Consider the following 21,272-nt stretch of genomic DNA (forward strand, 5'->3'; position numbering starts at 1 on the left):
ATTGGGTGTGTTGGGGACACAAGAGACTCTTTGTTATTTGGTTGCAGGGTTGCTTGAGAGAGAGACCATCTTCATCCTACGCCTCCTACGGATTGATAAACCTTAGGTCATCCACTTGAGGGAAATTTGCTACTGTCCTACAAACCTATGCACTTGCAGGCCCAACAACGTCTCCAAGAAGAAGGTTGTGTAGTAGACATCAGCAGAATGGCAGCCACTTCTTGCATGCTGATGCGCTCACTTGGAGACGACCTGGTGCAACACATCCCAATACTAATCACGGAAATGAGACTCTGCGCTCCATTTTTGTCGACAACATCCATCGGAGTTTTCTGGCGGAGGTTCAGCTCCTGCAGCAGTTCTGGGTCAAGAATCTGCAACACTTTATGGGGGAAGTTGATCTCTGCAAACTTTGCAATGCTCAATCCGTCCTTGAACATGGCATCCGTTGGCCTCCTTCGGATGAATACTTCAAGGAGGAGGACTCCAAAGCTGTAAACAGACGCAGCAGTTGAAACCTGACCGCCTCCTACACATTTTGTAAATCCAAGCAAGAGTTTAGTTTTGATTCATTCGCATGGGCGAATTGTCAATGTTCATATGAAGAAATAAAAACCAATGCAAGGACGGACGGTGCCTGGAGCAACATATCCTATGGTTCCCTTTATTACAACCGAAGACGTCGAAGTTGATTCAGAAGACGATGTTGTGGTATGAATCGGCAACCTTGCCAGTCCGAAGTCCCCAACATGAGCTACCATATCATCATCTAGGACAATGTTGCTAGGTTTCAGATCACAATGAACAATACCCTCTTGGTGAAGGTACGCCACTGCATCTGATACATCTGCCACGATGATCAACCTTTGAGCCAGTGAAATGCAGTTCGAATCTAAAGAGCTTTCGTCACCCCGAGCAGAGTGTAGAAATTCATGCAAGTCCCCTTATGGCATGAACTCATAGACTAGTGCTTTGAAGTCCATTCCTCTAGGATCAATGCTAGAGCATGCAGTAAGGATATGGACTAGATTGCGGTGCCGCATGTTCCTTAAAGCATTGCATTCTGTGATGAAGCTTTTTTGTGCTCCCCTTGTCTCAAGAGCAAAGACCTTCACAGCAGCCACATTTCCATCTCGAAACAGTTTGGCTTTATATACCGAACTGTACCTTCCACTGCCGATTATGTTGGACAAGGAGAACCCTTCAGTTGCTTTGGCGATATCAACATAAGAAACTTTGGGAAATTTTCTACCAAAAGAAGGTAGAGACATCGATTATCTCCTTTGTTTTTTCCTCCAGAAAAGTAGCATGGACACGAAACCGGCAAGTAGCACCATGCTAGCTAGTGGAATCATCACTTCGAAACATAGTGGCCAAATGAGATTGGAAGGGCTTGAAATTGTAACAAGGCATCCAGGTAGGTGTAGGTCTAGGACTCCACTGCAGAGCCCATGATTTCCGCCGATGCGTATCGCAGTTGTGTTCTTGAAGACACCTTCTTCTGGAACTTCACCATCAAGACGGTTGAATGACAGATCTAGTTGTTGAAGGTATTCCAGAGCAGCAATGGACTTCGGTATGGATCCAGATAAGTGGTTGTGAGACACAGTAAGCACTTCCAGGTTGCTTATGTTTCCTAATGAAGTTGGAATTCTTCCACTAAGAGAATTCTGATCCAACTCAATGACTTCCAAACTTTTGCAGCCATCGAGCGTCTCAGGAATGACACCAGACAGGTTATTTGATGAAATTAGCAGATACAACAGTTGCTTGGCATGTCCTATTTCTATAGGAAGTGCCCCATCTAGTTTATTGGAATATAACCCAATTCGAATTATTGTAGGAATGCTGAAGATCTCTTTTGGTATGCTGCCATGAAGATTGTTGTTGGAAATGCTCAATTTTTCAAGGACCTTAAGGTTTCCCAAACTTGGGGGTATATTTCAATATAAATGGTTAGATTCTAGAAAGATCTCTGTCAGCTGAGATAAGTTTGTGAGGGATGATGGAATAACCCCTGTAAAGGAGTTGTTAGCTAGCTCTATTCCTTGTAAATTGTGCAGAGTTCCAAGCCATTCTGGAAAAACACCTGTAAACTGATTTTCTTCTAACCCTAGATTGAATAGGCCTCACAGATTTGCTATGCCAGAAGGAAAACCTCCTGATAATTTATTTGTTCCCAAAAAGAGATGCTGAAGCTGATCAGAAAGGTTTCCCAGTGAATTTGGTACATTTCCTTGTAGGTGATTCCCTTTCATTGAAAAAACTTGTAGCTCGGTGCAATTGGCTAAGCTGCTCATAACCTCCCATTCTTGCTTGTTACGAGCATGGAATTGATTGAATTCAAGATTCAAGAAAGACAGTTTGGTGAATTTGCCGATGGCACTATGTACTATACACCAGTAAAATTATTACTCGATATATGTATTTCGTACAGCTTGAAAGCATTTATCAATGAATAGGGCATATGGCCATGAAAGAAGTTGATAGCTAGTTGAAGAAGTTGTAGGTTAGGAAGATGGTTACCGAGGTCGGATGGTAGCTCCCCACCTTGATAATTGACACCAAGGCTTAGACCATTGAGAGCAGAAATATTTAAGATGGCATCTGGGAACGCGTCCGTCAACTTATTAGCACTCCCGTAGAGGAACTGCAAATTGTGCAGCTTTGCCAAGTCATTTGGGAGAATGCCCTCGATGTTATTAAAAGAGAACATGAGCATTCTCAGTGTTGCGATATTGGCAAGAGAGGAAGGGATGGTTCCAATGAGATCATTGTGGGAGAGGTGCAGCTCTTGCAGATGACTAGGTAAATTAGGAAATTGACCAGCTAGATTATTCCTAGTCAACCAAAGCACCATTAGGCTGGTGCAGTTGGCAAGGTTAGGAATCTTTCCTTGCAATCTCTTACTAGTCAAGTTGATGGTTTGGAGGTCATGCATATGACCAACGGATGGAGGGATCTCTCCGGAAAATGAATTATTTGGTAGGAACAAAGACTGTAGGAATGTAAGGTTTCCAAGAGAGGGAGATATTTGTCCTGCTAAACCCCGGTTCGTAAGATTGAGTGAAATAACACGAGGCGGTGTGGTCGTCGTCCCACACAAGACACCTTCCCAGTGGCAAAAGCGGGTGCTATCGTTCCACGACATCAAGGCTTGTTGTGGGTCAAGATCAACCGCCTTCTTGAAATCAAGCAGCGACAACCGGTCTGTCTCCTTACCATGCAAAGCAGTGGCGGAGGTAGAGGGTGGACAGGGTGGGCCACGGCCCAGCCTGGGATTTTTTGAATAACTTTATTGCATAGGAAAAATGGAAAAAATATTAAGAAAAATATATTTTTATGAACAGTTCTATTCTTGGCCCACCCTGGCCCATTTTCCTATATCCGCTACTGTTTGCAAAGAAGTACACATCATGGTCTGCGCACTGTAAGCCACCATGAGCACCATCACAAACTGTCCTGCTGTGATGAGCATCATGAATGGCCAGCTATATTTGCTCAACTGACCGTAGTTAACTATATGCAGAGGTAAAAACAAGGAAAATTTTAGGTAATAACCAACTAGGACACGTAGCAAAATCCATTTGTGGTATGTGATGTACCTGGTAGTTAAATCCATTCCTTCAGCAACTACTATGACTTGTCTTTCTAATCCGAGTAGCGATTTTTCTTCAAACTCCTGCAATTCCATAAGACTCAAAGGCTTGTTTTCTCTATCATACATATGCTGGCGATTCATGAATCTGATGTTAAAGACTACAAGTTGGGCATGCTTTAGATGCCTACTATCCTCACACACACACACACACACACACACACACACACACACACACGCACACACACTCACACAAACAAACAAACAAATCTTTATAGAAGACTATTTACAAACACCTACCGTAGATGGAGAATATTTGCAAACTCAAAGATGAGCATGCTTACGACCCACTATGGGCAGGGAACTCAAAGATGAGAATATCCACTGCCCTTAAGCTAGCCTATCATCATTCCATCAGCTAGCTTTTGACATTTACGCAAGAGCTATAAAATGTTTCGTCAAATAAATAGTGCTAGATGCAAGTATGCAAACTCACAAGTTTCTGAGTACTTCTTCTATGAGGAAGAACGGCAGCTGAGCTGGCATACTTTGGTCTCCAAGCATGAGCCTCATATAGGCATGTAGCACTTCCAAAAGGGACTTTCGTCTGCTAGTCTTTAAAAAAAGAAGTTAATTCAGTCAAATTTAATTTGTCATTGACAATGAAAGGGCCAGATAACCACCAAGACCAAAAACAGTATTGCTGCTATTATTGGAAAAATGGAAAGTGACACCCGCCAGTAAAATTGACTGACTTGTTGATTTCGAGGATCACATGACATGATGCTCTCCTTATTAAATGACCTGGCAATCGTTGACTTCGAGGATTCCTGATAATAGTTGAATTGTACTACAATTTGTATTATTAAGTTGATAGGCCTCTCCCACCTTCAATAATGTGGTACTGTAGTTGAGTTGAAGAAGAAAGATAGATGCTATTACTAGTATCATGATATGATACTAGCAATCTAGCTCACTGAAGGAGAAAATTTAATTTAAATAGATCATCTTGCATACAATTTCACCTTGAGAAGATACTAGTTGGTTTGTGAATATGACTTCTATGGTTTAGTTTTGCCACATGAATCAGTGCGTCTATGTAGTTCAATAGATGAGAAAAAAAGACAGCACGAGCAAAAGAGACTGGGCACAATGATTCATGACCAAACATGCCGCTTAAATTCCCCAGCCATGGCTGACCAGGCAGGGACGACGGCGACTGACACTACAGGTCTTCGCCCGCCCGCCGGAGACTAGCTGGTGACCAAAATGGCACTTAAATTCCCCAGTCATGACAATGGCGATTGACACTACAGGCCGTCGCCCGCTCACTAGAGACTGCCTGGTTTCACTCAAGCAGGTTCATGCTCTGCTTTTCATTCTTGGCTGGAAAACACTCAACTGAGTTTGCACCGGCCCTTATGGCCCATTCTTCCTAAAAATAAATCTTATAGGTCCCATGAGCCCAATAATATCCTCCAATGAGTACCTATAATCCTTACGAAAATCTTGAGAGAATTCTACAGAACTAGAACCAGGAGCCAGTGTAAGGCGAAGAAGACGGCATGAAATGAAGCACAACAAGCATTGATAACAAGAGGTCTTATCAGCAGGTAAAGACAACATCTCCAAGCTCCAGTTACACGACATCCCTGATACATCGATCAATACAAAACTACAGCAGACTATTGTTGATTCACTCAAGCCAAAAAAAAGAAGAAAGACCGGCTTCTGATATTGGTTTCGACGAGCTCCAAGAACCCTAGGACAGTTTCCGCTACCAGCTACAAAGGGGCTGCAAATGGATAGGTCACGACAACACTACTCTTCCTTGATGGCGCCCTTGTCACTGACGTAGATACCGTCCAAGAACTTCCTGATGTCCTTGTTCTTCACGTGGCATTTCTTTTTTTCTTTCACCAATATGCCAAGCTGGCGTATCATTGCATTGATAGGTAGATAGAATACAAGGGTTGAGGACTCCTAACTCGTACACTACGAGGTGTGCCAGGGGCCCTCATGAGCAGAAGAAGTGGGTTGCTCGGCCAGTTACAATAGGTTTACAATGCGTCGATTACAGCTTGGAGTCCTTTGGCACCGGCAGTGGCCCAGGTGCGCATGATCATCTTGCGAAGCAAACAAGTAGCTAGTAGAAGGTTGTCATAGGTCGAAGATGCAAGCGCTGCAATGCTTCCAAATGGCCCAGGTGACCAGTGGGACTAGGGACGCAAGGGCTTTCCGGAGCGACACCGGGGTGGAGCTAGTGGCGTCTTTCCACCAGTCATAGAGGGTGAGGTCGCCATTGGGAGGGCTGACGGTGAGTTTGCACCAAGCTAGAGTGCGATGCCGAATCTCCCTGGAGAAAACGCAGGCGGCGAGGAGGTGGTGGATGTCCTCGGGGTCTTGATCACAGAGGACACAGCAAGGAGGGTGGGCCAATCCCCGCTTGGCTAATCTCTCAGTCGTCCAACAGCGGTCCTGCTTGGTGAGCCACATGAACATTTTCACATTGGTTGGAGCCCAACCCTTCCATGTCAGCCTCTAGTCCAGGTCCGCAATGGAGCCTTGGAAGAGAGACATGTAGCAAGATGAGGCCGACTACGTGCCGCTATCAGTCCATCGCCAACGAATGAGGTCTGGATCAGAGGATAGGGTCACCTGCAGAAGACGCCTCCAAAGGTAGATATACTCAACTGTGGCTTCGACGCCAAAAGCGCTCCGCGGATGTCCTGAATCCAAGCCCGGTTGAGGAGACCATGATGAACCAGGCGCTTGTTGCGGCATCTTCTAGGGACCAAAGTGACCAGGCTCGTTGCGATCTCGGCAATCGATTTGCCATCCAACCAATGATCAGTCCAGAATCGGTAGGTAAGTCCGCCACCAATGGTCCCGCATGTCAGCGTCGTCAGGCAGGTGGAGATGATGTCAGGGCCGCGTGGGGTCAGTGATGCGCAGCCAAAGCCACCGAGTTCGGAGAGAAATGCCAGTGCGCTGAATGTCACGTACGCCTAGGCCCCCAAGCTCGAGGGGGCATCACACCTTCTGCCAGTTCACCAGGCAGTTGCCTGAATGGGCCTCCTTGCGCCCATGCCATAGGAAATCTCGGATTAGCCGGTTGACGAGCTTCAGGATGGAGGGTGAGAGTGCCATGGCCAGCAACAAGTGGACTGGCATGGCGCTCAGGACGTGGCGAACTAGGGCAAGCCGCTCGCCACGAGAAAGAAGGCAAGCCTGCCAGGTACCAAGGCGCTTGGCCATTTTCTCCACAAAGGGGGAGCAGCGGCGATGTGGGAACCTTCCTGGTAGAGAGTGGAAGTCCAAGATACTAGATGGGGAAGTGTGTAGTCTGGCAAGAGAGCGTCACACCGGCCCTGGTGGATGACTCGTCCGTGCAACAGATGTGTGTCGCAGAGCACTTTGCGAAGTTGGTCTTGAAGCCCGATGCTTGGCCAAATACTTTTAGGATGCCCTGCACCGCCCGGAGGTCATGGACGTCTGGGCGTCAGAAGAGGACGACGTCGTCCGCGAACAGCGAAATGCTGGGTATGGCGTGCCTACTCGTGAGGCAATGAAGAATGCCATGGCTGGTGGTGTGCTGGACCAGGGTGTTGAGCACGTCAATGACCAGGACGAATAGCATGGACGAAATGGGGTCGCATTGCCTCAGTTTCTAGCATGATCAATGGGTGGTCCGAGGGTTCCATTAATGAGCACTCTCGTGGAGGAAGTCGAGAGGTGCCACCCAAGGGCACCATCTTCGCCCAAAGCCAAGGTGATGGAGGACCTCGTAGAGGAAGGGCCATGATAGTGTGTCAAAGGCTTGGGCAATGTCGAGCTTGAGGAGAACTTGCAACGCCTTGAGATTGTGTAGGAGACGCGCCGTTTGCTAAACCAACATGAAGTTGTCGTGCACGCCGTGGCCAGCGATAAACATGCTCCGATTGGCGGATACAATGCCACCAAGATGGGGGGGCAGGCTCAGAGAGAGCACCTTCGTGAACAACTTGGCCAAGAGATGGATCAGGTTGATGGGGCGATAGTCGAAGAGTGAGGAGGCGTCGGCCTTCTTGGGGAGTAGAATAAGAAGTGATTCGTTCAGTTTGTCGAATCCACATCCATTCATAAGTTAGAGCTTGTGGAAGACATCGCAGATGTCATGCTTTACTATGTGCAGCCCAGCTCGCTCGCCACACTCGCCGAAGGCTAGATATATACAAGCCGCTGACCAACCGCTAATACAAGACTCAGTCAGCATGGCTGTGGCTGACGATGAGCAGGCAAATGGTGGTCTCCTAAACCCTAAAAACTCTAAACCGTAAACCCTAACAGCAATAGTGCGTGCCTGACGCAACGCCATGGCCATCGAGAGCATGGCAGCGCCGCCTGCGGCTGGACATGTCGCCGAGACCCGTCACGTGATCATAAAAGAAGATAAATTTGAAATTCGGTGACAAACTTTTCTACCAGTGGAAAACGAATTGATCCTCGTAGTATATAGACCTTTTTTTTAGGTATTTAGTTTAAGTATAATATATAATAGTACTCATATTACCGAATCCTTGACCAATTCCTCACCTCACCTTGCGTGTGGCATTGGCCCAGATACGATGCGGCCTTCCTCCCGACCCCATCATCACGTACATTAATTACGTATCCGCAGAGAAACCACGCAGTATCAGCTTTTCCTCACATCGCCTCGTGATATTAGTGCTCTCGCTCATTTTCTATTTTTCTTTTTTTACCCAAATATCTGCTGGTGTGGAAGGGTGAGGCGAGATCTCCACGGTTTCCTCTCCACCGCCCCGTCCTCCCGTACCCGTTTCCTCCCGTAGTCTTCTTCTTCCTCTCCCGAGTCCTGACCTACCCTACCCCCGCCCCGCCCCGCCCTGCCCCTCCCAAGCAAGCTCCAATTACGGTTTAGAGTTTTTAGGGTTTAGGACATCACCATTTTCCTTCTCATCGTCACCCACGGCCATGCTGACTGACTCCTGTATTAGCGGTTGCTCGGCGGCTTTTTTATATCTAGCCTTCAGCGAGTGTGACATGCGAGAAGAAACTCCGTGGTAAATCCATCCGGGCCCGGTGCCTAGCCAGCCGGTAAATCACCACTTTTGGTACTGTTGTGAACTTATTCTTTATTTATATTTATGTAATATCTACTGTATTCCAACTTTTCCATGGCTCATACCCCCCGATACTAGCCATAGATTCATCAAAATAAGCAAACAACACATAGAAAACAGAATCTGTCAAAAACAGAACAGTCCGTAGCAATCTGGATATTTCGAATACTTCTGTAACTCCAAAAATTCTGAAAAATTAGGACGACCTAAGAAATTTGTTTGGTAATCTTCTGCAAAAAGAATCAAATCAAAATCAATATTATGTTAAAACCTAGAATTGTTTTCCTAAGCACAAAAGTTTCTATTTTTCAGCAAGATCAAATCAGCTATCACCATAAGCTATACCAAAGGTCTTACTTGGCACAAACACTAACTAAAACATAAAACCACATCTAACCAGAGGCTAGATGAATTATTTGTTGTAAAACAGCAAGGAAAAATATTGGATTGTCTCCCAACAAGCTCTTTTCTTTAAAGCCTTTTAGCTAGGCATTGGTAAATTCAAAGATGCTCACATAAAAGAGAAGAATTGAAGCACAAAGAGAGCATCATAAAACACATGAGAAACACATCTGAGTCTAACATACTTTCTATGCATAGGCATTTTATAAGCAAACAAATTATCATGGCAAATAAAAACTAGCATATGCAAGGAAGAAGAAAGAGACGATAGCAATCTCAACATGAAGAGAGGTAATTTAGTAACATGAAAATTTCCACAACCATATTTTCCTCTCTCATAATAATTACATGTAGGATCATAAGCAAATTCAACAATATAGCTATCACATAGCATATTCTCAACACGGTCCACATGCATGCGAAGTTGACACTCTTCCAAAATAGTGGAATTAACATTAACTAAAGTCATGACCTCTCCAAACCCACTTTTATCAAAATTTTCAGAAGATTGAACATTCTCCAAATATGTGGGATCTAAAGTTGACCCTCTTCCAAACCAACTTTCAATATTATTGCAAACATTATTATCAATCTCATATTCATCATGGGACTTAAATAAATTTTCAAGATCATACGAAGAATCACCCCAGTCATGATCATTGCAACAAGTAGTGGGCATAGCAAAACTAGCATCCCTAAGCTTAGAGTTTTGCATATTTTTTAGCATAATTGACATTAATAGAATTTATAATAACATCATTGTAATCATGCTTTTGATTCAAGGAACTATACAGTATGGTTGCAATAGCAACAATCTCATGTTTAACATAAGAAACTATAGCAAATTGATATCCATAAATATTGGCTTCACGACCATAAGAATAGCAAGCATCATGTTCATCAAGGGATATTTCAATCAAATCATCAGAACCATAATTATCTATAGATTCATGCATATCATTATTTTCTTCCAAAGCGGCGGTCATTCTCTCAATAAACTCCTTAACATAGGAATTATAAGCATAGTTCTCATAGCAATATTTAAGTATATCGGATTTTTCAGATTTGTATAGAGTAATATCACACTTTTCAATCAAAGAAGCAACTTCATGAGCACCCTTAAAAGTAACAAATTCTTCAATTTGTTTGATATCATAGTAAATATAAACATCCTTTTCATAAGAAGATAAGATTTCATTATCATTAAACTCACATAGGTAGGGAAGGTGTTTTTTAGGGTTCTTAGAGCAACAAGTAAAATCATAAATTTCACAAAGATTCCAAGAATAACACAACAAACTGTTTATTTGATTCCATAAGAGTCTCCCTTTTTCGGACAAAAGGTGAAGCACAAAATGAGCATGCTCATCCAAAGATTTTCCCTCAACTTAACTAGTTGGGGTTTCAGCACAAATAGAACACTTTAAGTGGATCCATATCAATAGATTTTTAGCAAGCAAAGATGCAAGCAAATAGAATGCACATGGAAACATAAACAAAAAGACATATGGAAAGAAGGCGAAGAAAAAGACGAATCTTTTCGAAAATTGTTTTAGAAGTGGGGGAGAGGAAAACAAGAGGCGAATGGCGAATAATGTAATGCAAGAGATGAGAGTTTATGATGGGTACTTGGTATGTCTTGACTTGGCATAGATCTCCCCGACAACGGCGCCAGAAATTCTTCCTGCTACTTCTTGAGCTTGCGTTGGTTTTTCCCTTGAAGAGGAAAGGGTGATGCAGCAAAGTAGAGTAAGTATTTCCCTCAGTTTGAGAACCAAGGTATCAATCCAGTAGAAGACAACGCTCAAGTCACTGAATACCTGCACAAACAATCAAACAACTTGCACCCAACGCGATAAAGGGGTTCTCAAGCCCTTCACCGTTACTTGCAATGGTGAGATCTGATAGAGATAGATAAACGGTAAAGGAAATATTTTTGTTACTTTTGTTTATAGATCGGAAAGTAAAAGATTGCGAAAAGAGTAAATGGGAAACTAATATTGTAGATCGGAAACTTATATGATGGAAAATAAACCCCGGGGCCATAGGTTTCACTAGAGGCTTCTCTCAAGAAGGAAAATATTGCGGTGGGTGAACAAATTACTGCCGAGCAATTGATAGAAAAGCGCAAAGTTATGATGATATCTAAGACAATGATCATGAATATAGGCATCGCGTCCGTGTCAAGTAGACCGAAACGATTCTGCATCTACTACTATTACTCCACACATCGACTGCTATCCAGTATGCATCTAGAGTATTAAGTTCATAAAAAACGAAGTAACGCATTAAGCAAGATGACATGATGTAGAGGAATTAACTCAAACAATATGATGAAAACCCCATCTTTTTATCCTCGATGGCAGCAATACAATACGTGCCTTGCTGCTCCTACTGTCACTGGGAAAGGACACCGCAAGATTGAACCCAAAGATATGCACTTCTCCCATTGCAAGAAAAACCAATCTAGCTGGCCAAACCAAACCCATAGTTCGAAGAAAATTACAAAAATATCAAATCATGCATATAAGAATTCAGAGGAGATTCAAATAATATTCATAGATAAGCAGATCATAAATCCAAAATTCATCGGATCTCGGCAAACACACCGCAAAAAAGTATTACATCGAGGAGAACATGGTATTGAGAATCAATGAGAGAGAAAAGGCCATCTAGCTACTAGCTATGGACCCATAGGTCTATGGTAAACTACTCACGCTTCATCGGAAGGGAAATAGGGTTGATGTAGAAGCCCTCCGTGATCGAATCCCCATCCGGCAGTATGCCGGAAAAGGCCCCCAGATGGGATCTCACGGGTACAGAAGGTTGCGGCGGTGAAAAAGTGTTTTCGTGGACTCCTCTGTTGGTTTGGGGATATATGGGAATATATAGGCAAAAGAAATAGGTCGGTGGAGTCACGAGGGGCCCACAAGGGTGGGGGCGCGCCCTCCGTCCTTGTGGCCGCCTCATGGCTCTTCTGATTTCATCTCCAAGTCTCCTGGTTGTCTTCTGGTCCAAGAAAAATCATCGCAAATGTTTTATTCCGTTTGGACTCCATTTGGTATTACTTTTATGCGAAACTCAAAAACAGGGAAAAAGGAACTGGCACTGGTCTCTAGGTTAATAGGTTAGTCCCAAAAATAATATAAAATACCATATTAATGCATATAAAACATCCAAAATAGATAATATAATAGCATGGAACAATCAAAAATTATAGATACATTGGAGACGTATCAGGCATCGTTTTTGTAGTTACTGCTAGCTGGGGGGTCATGAGGTGGAACGGCGTCACATCTACCACATTGAAGACGACGACTCTCGGCGGCATGGCACAGTGGAGTCTCGGGCACTGAATGTGTTATGATGGGCGAGCGCAGGGCGGTGGCGTTGTTTGGTGTCGTGGCAGCGTCGATGGCTGGCCTGGCAAGGGTCTTGCAGATCTATGCCCAGAAGATTAATCGACAGGTCGATGGTGGTGGCGGCTTCCGGAGTGTGAGCAATCGGTGTATAGTTAGGATTCGCTGAACCGGATGTGTGCTCATGGTACACTATATGGGTCATTCGGTGATGCCGGCGGATCTATCTGGTGGGTCGTTGTGGTGGCATCTTCCTTTGTCGAGTTTTCTAGGTGTGGCGTTGGGGCTTCAGATTATTTGATGTATGTTTTTGCGAGACCTCTGTTGAATAATTTAATAAAGGTTGTATGCATCTTTTTGATGTAGAGGTCGGGTGTTTCAATCCCCTTTTCCAAAAAAAATTGGTTTGTTTTATGGAAAATGCATGCTAGTGGGTCCGCACAAAATCCAACATATGACTATCATAGTTGAGCCGTTGAATTCCCTTGAGAAATCTTTAAAAAATAGTACAAACTAAGAGAAACCTAGCTTTTGAATTTCTATCCATGAAAAGTTGAATGTGATAACCAATTATGTTGTAGGAAGGGAAATCTTGAACACAAATCTTATTGTGATAGACATAAACAACACATTAAAATACATAAATAACACACACACACACACACACACACACATACACACACAATTAATAGTGCACACACAATACTTTTACACAGAATTGTGTATACAATCCAATTACTATATGTGTGCTATCGACATGGCACACCTATCCAACTATTCATTACTCAGTCATTCTGGATCAATGTTGTTAATTTCTTGAGACCAGCCGCATTCTTAATGAGCCTGATGGAGTCATCAAAATCATCTAAAAGCTTATGACAATCTGGGAATTGCGCGTCATCAACTGCCAGAGTTACACGGATAGTGCTACCGTAGTTTAGGAAGTGCATGATCAGTGCCTACACAAAAGTTCCAGAAAATTAAATGAAAAATGGATTAAGCATACAATTTTATAGGTTGCATTTTTTATATGCTTTTGTACCAGACATGTTTGATCATATTTTTGTATGACAAATAAGGTGCTTATTTTATAACATGATGAATATCTATGACTTTTTTCTTGAGATTTTCTTAATAACCATTTTAGGTAAACCCCACACTCAAACACCCACCCTTACATGTACATGGGTCCTTTCAACCTAAACACAAGGTAAGGTTTCAATTTTTTGTGGGGAGAGAAGCTTCAGGAAACACAAGCTATGCATGTGCGTTGAAGAAGATAGCATGCCTACATAGCTTGCATCTCATTTCCCAATGCCAAGTTGGCAATGGCTCCTCCACCTTCTTCTGGCTTGATAGATGGATACTCTATGAACCATTAGCCACTGCATTGCCAACACTTTTTACTCACCACCTCCAATAAATGCCTTGTTTTTGCAGGATGGGGTCGAATTTGGTCTCTTTGATCTCTCTTGCAGGTTGTTACCATATCTATAGAGCCAAACTCCAAGACTTAACGCATTGGTCGAGTGCCACTGAAGACATAAAGTACATATTCTTCACATTTTCTTATGGCCGGAGAGTGCGGCGTCTAACCAATCTCCATCCCATCTTCAGGCAGTTCGATGATATTTGGCCCACTCTACTGTGCACGTTGTTGCCACCTTCAATTTGATCCTTTATCCTACTCCTCGTCCTCTAGAAGATCATGCATGCTTGAAATTCGTAAGTGTCTCATAACATTGACCTTAATATAGCGGCCACAACAACAAGCTATAGCGGCCACAACAACAAGCTTCATTGGTGACTTGATTGTTTGGTCACACAGCCTTACAAACACGAAATATAAGGTTCATGTCGGTCTACTCGATAATTACCTCTCCTTGCGGACAACGTGACTCTACAAAACTCTCTTTTGAAATACATATTCAGGTGGGAGCCGCCCCTCTGAAAGTTTCAAAAGAAAAAAATATAGTATAATGTATCTTCATGCCTAGGGCTTCTTGTCCTATCTTTTTTAATGAAGACGCAGTAGTTCACCCCTTTGAGTGAGGACGCGAACTACAAATCAAAACCAACAACAAAGGCACAAACACACTTGTGTGCACCCCACCCACTGTATACTCCGCTTGTTCGAGTGCGAAGTTTATGTGCTCGGGCACCATGGTGCCCTTTTTTTGAAAAAATAAAAAAACATATTTAAAAGTTTAAAAAATTGAAAATAATTCTGTGGAAACTTGTATATATTGGATCCATGAAATTTTGTTTGAAAAAAATGTAATTTGTAAGCTGTACAAAAAAAAACAAAATTCTGGCCCAAAAACAAAAATTTCCGGCCCATTTGAAAATACATATTTGTCTTTTTTTTACGCCACGTGTGAAAGTAAAATGTAATGAATTTTTGCACATATGCAGTATGTGTGTGTGTGTGTGTGTGTGTTTACAAAAAGTTCCAAAAAATTTGTGTTGTAAAAAATGTTTTTTTAAACGGGCACCATGGTGCCCATGCACAACTAGCAATATTTGCGCTTGTTCAGGTTTTTAGTACATGCTATAATTACATGGAGCATTGAAAATTGCAGGGGGGGGGGGGCATGCGCCAATAACTCTGACTTGTATTCGTAAAAAGGAAACAAAACAAAATTAGTCCGAAACATCACGTTTATAACATTTTTTTCTAAACAGTTGTAAATCTTATAGACGTGTATATACATATTTATCATACATTGTGTACACAAAAAAAGACAAATACAAGGATCAGAATGTGGTTACTTTTTTTTAGCCACCATTTTTCCTTTTTCTGTGACCCGCAATCAAGGTATTATTTAATATTAAAAAGATGCACAGAGAACATCTTTATGTATCCTTTAAAAAAGTTATAAGTTCTTGAAGCTTATAAATATATTTTTTAATTTAAATGCTGAGCACCATGGTGTGCTCGTGAGCCAAATTGCCTTAGTTTCTCCAAAATAGTGAATTGTTGAAAAAACAAATATAATAATATACTTGATTCAGCTTGGCAGTGCGTAGATGTTTATATAAAAGAAGTACATTGGTTCAAATTTTATTAAGTGAGAGCCCTGTATCCGTGTACTACAGATTGTCTAGTGGGTTACTATGAATTACGATAATAAAATTCACTTGTTTTGAGTGAATTATTTTAAAGAACTATAAATCTCGTATGAGAATACATACGAGATGGGGATCTTGATCATTTGAGCAAAATGTAGGCCAAAATAATGGAGTGAGGAATAGATCCATCTATCTACAAATTATTTGTGCGATCGAACTTTGTCAATGGAAATACAGTGGTAAGAAAATTTTTATTGGATATGGAAGTAAATAAAATAGGGGCTTATGTTAGGTTGGTACAATATAAGTCCAATTAGGATTAAGGAAGAGGTAAATTGTGTCTAATAATTAGAGAACGAGGAAAAGTAGTGAACTTGACTTTGAAATGCATGATGTGAGGTTGTTGTTTATTTATTTATTTTTGAAGTAACCTAAGAATGCATATGTTTTGAATGGATGGACATATATGTGGCTTACCTGTGGTTGCCCGCAGGTAGTGATTGCCATGAAGGAAATTGGGTGCCCACATAGCGTTATATGTTCAGATGGCCCAACAACATTTGATAAGAGCATGCTTGTACGTGTGGCAAAGAGGCGGAAGATAAAAGCTCCAGTCTATTTTCATTGGCAAGTTGCAGCATAATTAGAAACATGCATAAATTGGTGTATTGCTTCTTACTCAGCGTTTGTGCTACACAGTCTTGAGAAGAGCATACAAAGTACAAAAGAACATGAAATATATATATAGGAGTATACCTTTGCGCCAAAGTATTTCACCAAAAATTCAACAACCACTTGTACAAACTTCACTTCTAAAGAGCTCTTTTTCCTATGCATAGACCTTTTTGCCTTGCGAACATACTCAAGGGGATCATTGTGCAAGGCTATATGAAATGGATAGATGAGGCTGCTAAGTCGATTCCCTCTCTCTACCTTGGTAACATATGTCTGTTCAAAGTTGTAAGAAAAAAGTTAAAGCAACTAATATTGTACAAAAATGTGATGAAGGGAACGTTATGATGTTTACGTGGCATTTAATTATTATTTCTTACATATTTATTTTGCGGACAAGAAAGCTCTTACTTGTCGACTAGAGACCGGCCTTGTGTTGACAAGGAGGATTGATCGCAAGCAGATTCTCTTGGTGTTAGTGTCTCCTAATATTGAAGATAAGAAAGCAAAATATTTAAATTAGATGTCCATAGAACATATATTCATAGACGTTGTCAACCAGATCACTTACCAGACTTCCTAAAGTAATATTGTGAAAGAGCAGCTGAAGTCACACCAACTAGCACATCGTTGATGGTCTGTGAAAATGAAAAGGAGAAAGACAAAAATGTCCACTGAGTCAAATGAAGAAATCTATTTGTAGAACTATTTCTCTTAATCGATATAAAGTTTAAATGGCTTTGGTACGCAGTTCATGGCTGTCTTGATGAGCTTGACATCGTCAAGGCTAAGGCTTCGATGCATGAAGCGCTTGCAACGGCGAGACCCGCTGCCATCTGATATATGTGTGAACATCGTACGGGGATCTCTCAAGAACAGTACCGTTGCAGCAAGCAATGCGACATCCACCAGTGTGTGCCATGCCAACACAAAATATGACCAAACCCAAGCCAGGTAATCGCTTGACGAAGACAACGGAGGTCGTGTCCGCTGTTGATAGATCGCGCCGGTCCTTCTAGGCGGCGGTGGCATGGCCGGCAGCCTAGTTGGGTCAGCTGTGCTGCGTGCCGAAGCCATGAAGAGTGTCATGATGGACATGGCGTCACCGATGGAGTGGTGCAGACGGAGCACCACCGTAGAGGTCGCCCCGGAGGTCTTCAAGTCGAGGAAGTGGAACTCCCAAAGCGGGCGTCCCCTGTCCATAGGGAGTGTGGACAACATCGCTACATAGTCCTCCACGGCCTTTTCCGGGTTAGAAGCCACGGCAGCAGGATCCAGCCTCGGGACGATGATGTGGTCGTCCACGTTTACCGCTGTTTGCACCCATTGCGGCTTGTCATCTTCGGGTCCATCCATTATCTGTATGATATGGGAGCGTATTGGACGAAGAGAGGTGATAATGAGATGCATAAAAATATAGAATTATATTAATATGAGTTAATGCATGGTAATTATATGTAATACTGTTGGTCCCTCGGGATTTTTTGGTATACATTTGCGCATGTAAGCCATGACGGACCAAGTTTGGTCCCTCCGTCCGTTCCAATTTAATTGAGGTCCTAGCTAGCTTAAGTCAAACTTTTCTATGTTGGATCAAATCTTTAAAAAAAAAACTGTAGAAAAGAATGAAGGTTGTAAAATTACTTGAACACTGCGGAAGCGTGAGGAACGGGTAATCAGCTCTGTTTCGATGCCGGAGCGGAAGACGGGCAGGTTCACCGGCGAGTCAAGCCCCATCACAACGACGATGCAGACACCCATCTCCTCCAAGATTCTTCCGGTAGGACTCATGGGTTCCTCCGCCGTGGAATTGTCAGCACGTTCCATCTCTGCCGACGCACGACGGACAGAGAGCGGACGGCTTGGCGGACTGGCTACGTTCGCTGTTACTTCCATCAGTGGCTGCTCGATTGTTAATTGCTACACGAAGCGTTTTCACCTGCGGGCTCGTGCAACCATCCACCAGACCCACCCTTATCCTCACCCTTATCCTCACCCTTGGTCGTCGCTGGCAACATGTTTTCCATCGTCTGGTGGAGGAGCGAACCCTTGGTTGTCGCTGGCAACATGTTTTCCATCGTCTTTTGGGGGAGCTATGGGATAGATTGCTACATCTTATGCATATGGTTTTTTTTTAAATTAAGGTACCTTTATTTAAAAATAAAGATCTTTATGTGGTTCATACACAAGGAAGAGATCCTTACTAAGAAGAGAAAAGTATGTTTTTGGTCTCTCAAGTTTTCAAAAAGTACAGACTTGGTCCCTCGGGATTTTTTGGTATACATTTGGGTCCCTCAAGTCCCAAAACTGAACAAGTTTGGTCCTGAACCAGATTTTAATCCCGTTGACTGGGTTTGACCGCAACAAAAACCGCCCGATGAACAGTAAATTTGAGCTTTTTTTGTAAAAAATCTGAAATTTTTTGAGGTCCAATATGCTTACATGCGCAAGGTGCGACCAAATTTTCATGGTCTTTCGACACTCGAGGAGCTCGTCGCAGAAAAAGAAAAATATCTACGTCTGATGAACAGTAAATTCAAAAACAAAATTAGAAAAATTCAAAAAAATCTGAAATCTATTGGGGTCTAATATGATTACATGCTCAAGGTTCGACCAAAATTTGGTGGTGTTTCGAGACTCAAGGAGCTCGTGGCAAAAAAAACAAATTTTTGCTCACAAAAAATAGCCAATTTTTTTTGCTAGAGCCCATCCTACGTCATTTCATGACAAAATGTTGGTCGCACCTTGCGCGTGTAACAATATTGGACCCCAAAAAAATTTCAGAACTTTTTAGTTTTGTTTCGAAATTACTATTCATCGGACATATATTTTTGTCCTTTTTGTCACGAGCTCCAAGAGTGTCGAAAGACCACAAAATTTTGGTCGCACCTTACGCATGTGAGCATATTGGACCCCAAAAAATTTCAGATTCTTTTGAAGATTTTTTTAAAACTCGAATTTACTGTTCATCAGGCGGTTTTGTGACCGTCAAACCCGGTCAATAGGGTCAAAATCTGGTTTAGGACCAAACTTGTCCGGTTTTGAGACTTGGGGGATCCAAATGTATACCGAAAAAGCTTGAGGGACCAAGTCTGTACTTATTGGAAACTTAAGGGACCAAAAACAAACTTTCCTCTACTAAGAATAATTTAGGAAGCTAGTAAACGATGTTGTTTCTGCGATCAAAATGAATCAATGAAACATCTTTTCCTCAAATACCCACTACCCAAGTTATTATGGCGTACAATATATGTGTCCTTTCGTGTCAGCCCTCCTAATAGCATTGCCACTTTATTCAGGACATGCCTAAACGGGGTAGAGCCTAAGACAGCGGCGCACATTTGAATCGGAGTGTGTGCATTACTTTGGACTATTTGGAACTGTCGGAATGACGTTGCTTTTAACTAACAAAACATCACAAATTTTCTGCAAGTTATCTTCCGGGCGACTGACTGGATCTGTACATAGTCGTTACTCAGCCATGTGAAAGTCAGGGAACATATCGCCTATGGGTGCAACCGTTGGGAGACGGTAGCATGGGATATTTACAACCGGTTTGGATGGCGGTCCAACAATAGGATGGGTGTCTAGTCATCTTGTCCTATTTTTGCCGGTTGTGGCAGTTCACTCTTTTATATTTGGTTATGCTTGCAAACTTGCATCGAACTACGTATTTTATGAATACTTTGCTTAATAATATGGTCGTGTGCATCAATTGATGCAGAGGGTGAGGGTAATCCTCCTTTTCAAAAGAAAAGTTTTCCATCGCTTTTTTTCGTCTCTCGCCACTCTACCAGATGCACGAGTGCCGTCCACTACCGCGTACAGCAGCGTCCTTACTCCCCCACGATAATAGTTGTGGACCGGCCATGACGGCGTCTAGCATGCCGGCTGCTACGAGCGACTGCTGTTGGGGGGTGCACGCGCTGCTGCGGTCCTGCAACCCATGGCCGCTGTCTGGCAGCCGTATCTTGGCGAACCTGCGGGCGCTGACATGCTGCACAGAATGCTTCAACTGGCTACGATGAAGCTGTTACCGGCACTCGACGAAGCTGCAACCAGTGGCACAAATTGCTACAGTCAGAGCCATTTTTTTGCTGGAACCTGAGAAAGCAGGTGTTATAACCGGTACACATCGGAGCTGCAACCGTCAATGCAAAATGCTATGACCGGTGTCATGTTTGGGGGAACCAGAGAAAGCAGGGGCTTTGACCGGTATGCGTAGGAGCTGAAACCAGTACTATAAAATGCTACGATCGGCAACCAAAAAAACTACAACCGGCTTTGGAAAAGCTTCAACCGGATACGAGGTAGCTGGAGGTCGGCCACCGCACAGCCGGAAAAAGCTGCAATTGGCAGCGAGAAAGCTACAACCAGCTTCTGAAAAAGCTTCAAATATAGGTACGGGGTAGCTAGAGGTCAGCCACCGCGCAGCCGCAAAAAGTTGCAACTGGTTGTGTGAAAAGCTACAGCCGGCTTACAAAAGGCTTCAAACTGAGAACGACTAGCTAAAATGGCGAGCGGCGACAATAGAGCTGTGTGGCGGTGCATTGGATGTTGTGACGGGCGCACAGCGAGCTATGACGGCGGCTGGTGGCGATGCTGGAACCCCCACCCGGTGATGCTGCAACAAGGGGGTGGAGACACGTCGAGCTGCAAAGGCATGGGATGCTAGGAATGAATTTTTTTTGACTGGCACGAGGGAGCTGCATCCAACGAGCTGCAACAGCGAGGGGCTCCGACGAGCCGACGAGTGGCGCTAAGGAGCTTCAAGCGAGAGGCCGCGGGGCTAGATAAAGACGAGGACTGTGTGAGGGCACAGCTGGCCGAATCATGTGGTCATGAGCGCGTGGGTTATGTGGCTGCGCGGCGGCATTTGGGCCGATCAACCGGCGCCTAGCATTGGCCATTTAATGATGAGCTTCATGCATATCCATCCATTTTTCACGCAGCAAGCAAATTCACAAGTTTCCACATGTGCCATCTGTATATGGAGATTTTCTTTAGGATATAATTTTAATGTGTGATCTATTCTAAATTGCTCTT

General features: G+C 43.2%; 1 protein-coding gene and 1 pseudogene across 4 annotated transcripts in view; both read right to left on the bottom strand.

Moving 5' to 3' along the window:
- Window positions 1–237: 237 nt before the first annotated feature.
- On the bottom strand, window positions 238–2,860 carry LOC119271681 (annotated as a pseudogene).
- Window positions 2,861–13,062: 10,202 nt separating this feature from the next.
- Window positions 13,063–21,272, bottom strand: part of LOC119266607 (O-acyltransferase WSD1-like) — an 8,576-nt gene continuing 366 nt past the window's right edge. The window contains exons 1-7 of one of the 4 annotated variants that reach the window (XM_037547840.1): window positions 17,871–18,185; window positions 17,109–17,585; window positions 16,798–16,864; window positions 16,638–16,711; window positions 16,311–16,502; window positions 16,032–16,169; window positions 13,063–13,441 (exon numbers count right to left, since the gene is read on the bottom strand). In XM_037547840.1, coding sequence (XP_037403737.1) covers window positions 13,268–13,441; window positions 16,032–16,169; window positions 16,311–16,502; window positions 16,638–16,711; window positions 16,798–16,864; window positions 17,109–17,585; window positions 17,871–18,122 — 1,374 coding nt within the window. In that variant the 5' untranslated portion in view covers window positions 18,123–18,185 and the 3' untranslated portion in view covers window positions 13,063–13,267. Of the gene's footprint in view, window positions 13,442–13,565; window positions 14,181–16,031; window positions 16,170–16,310; window positions 16,503–16,637; window positions 16,712–16,797; window positions 16,865–16,973; window positions 17,586–17,870; window positions 18,188–21,272 lie in introns of those variants that run through there. The other 3 variants (XM_037547837.1, XM_037547839.1, XM_037547838.1) reach the window with 3 other exon arrangements.

The sequence above is a fragment of the Triticum dicoccoides genome, chromosome 3A (assembly GCF_002162155.2).
Source record: "Triticum dicoccoides isolate Atlit2015 ecotype Zavitan chromosome 3A, WEW_v2.0, whole genome shotgun sequence".
NCBI classification, from domain to species: Eukaryota; Viridiplantae; Streptophyta; class Magnoliopsida; order Poales; family Poaceae; genus Triticum; species Triticum dicoccoides.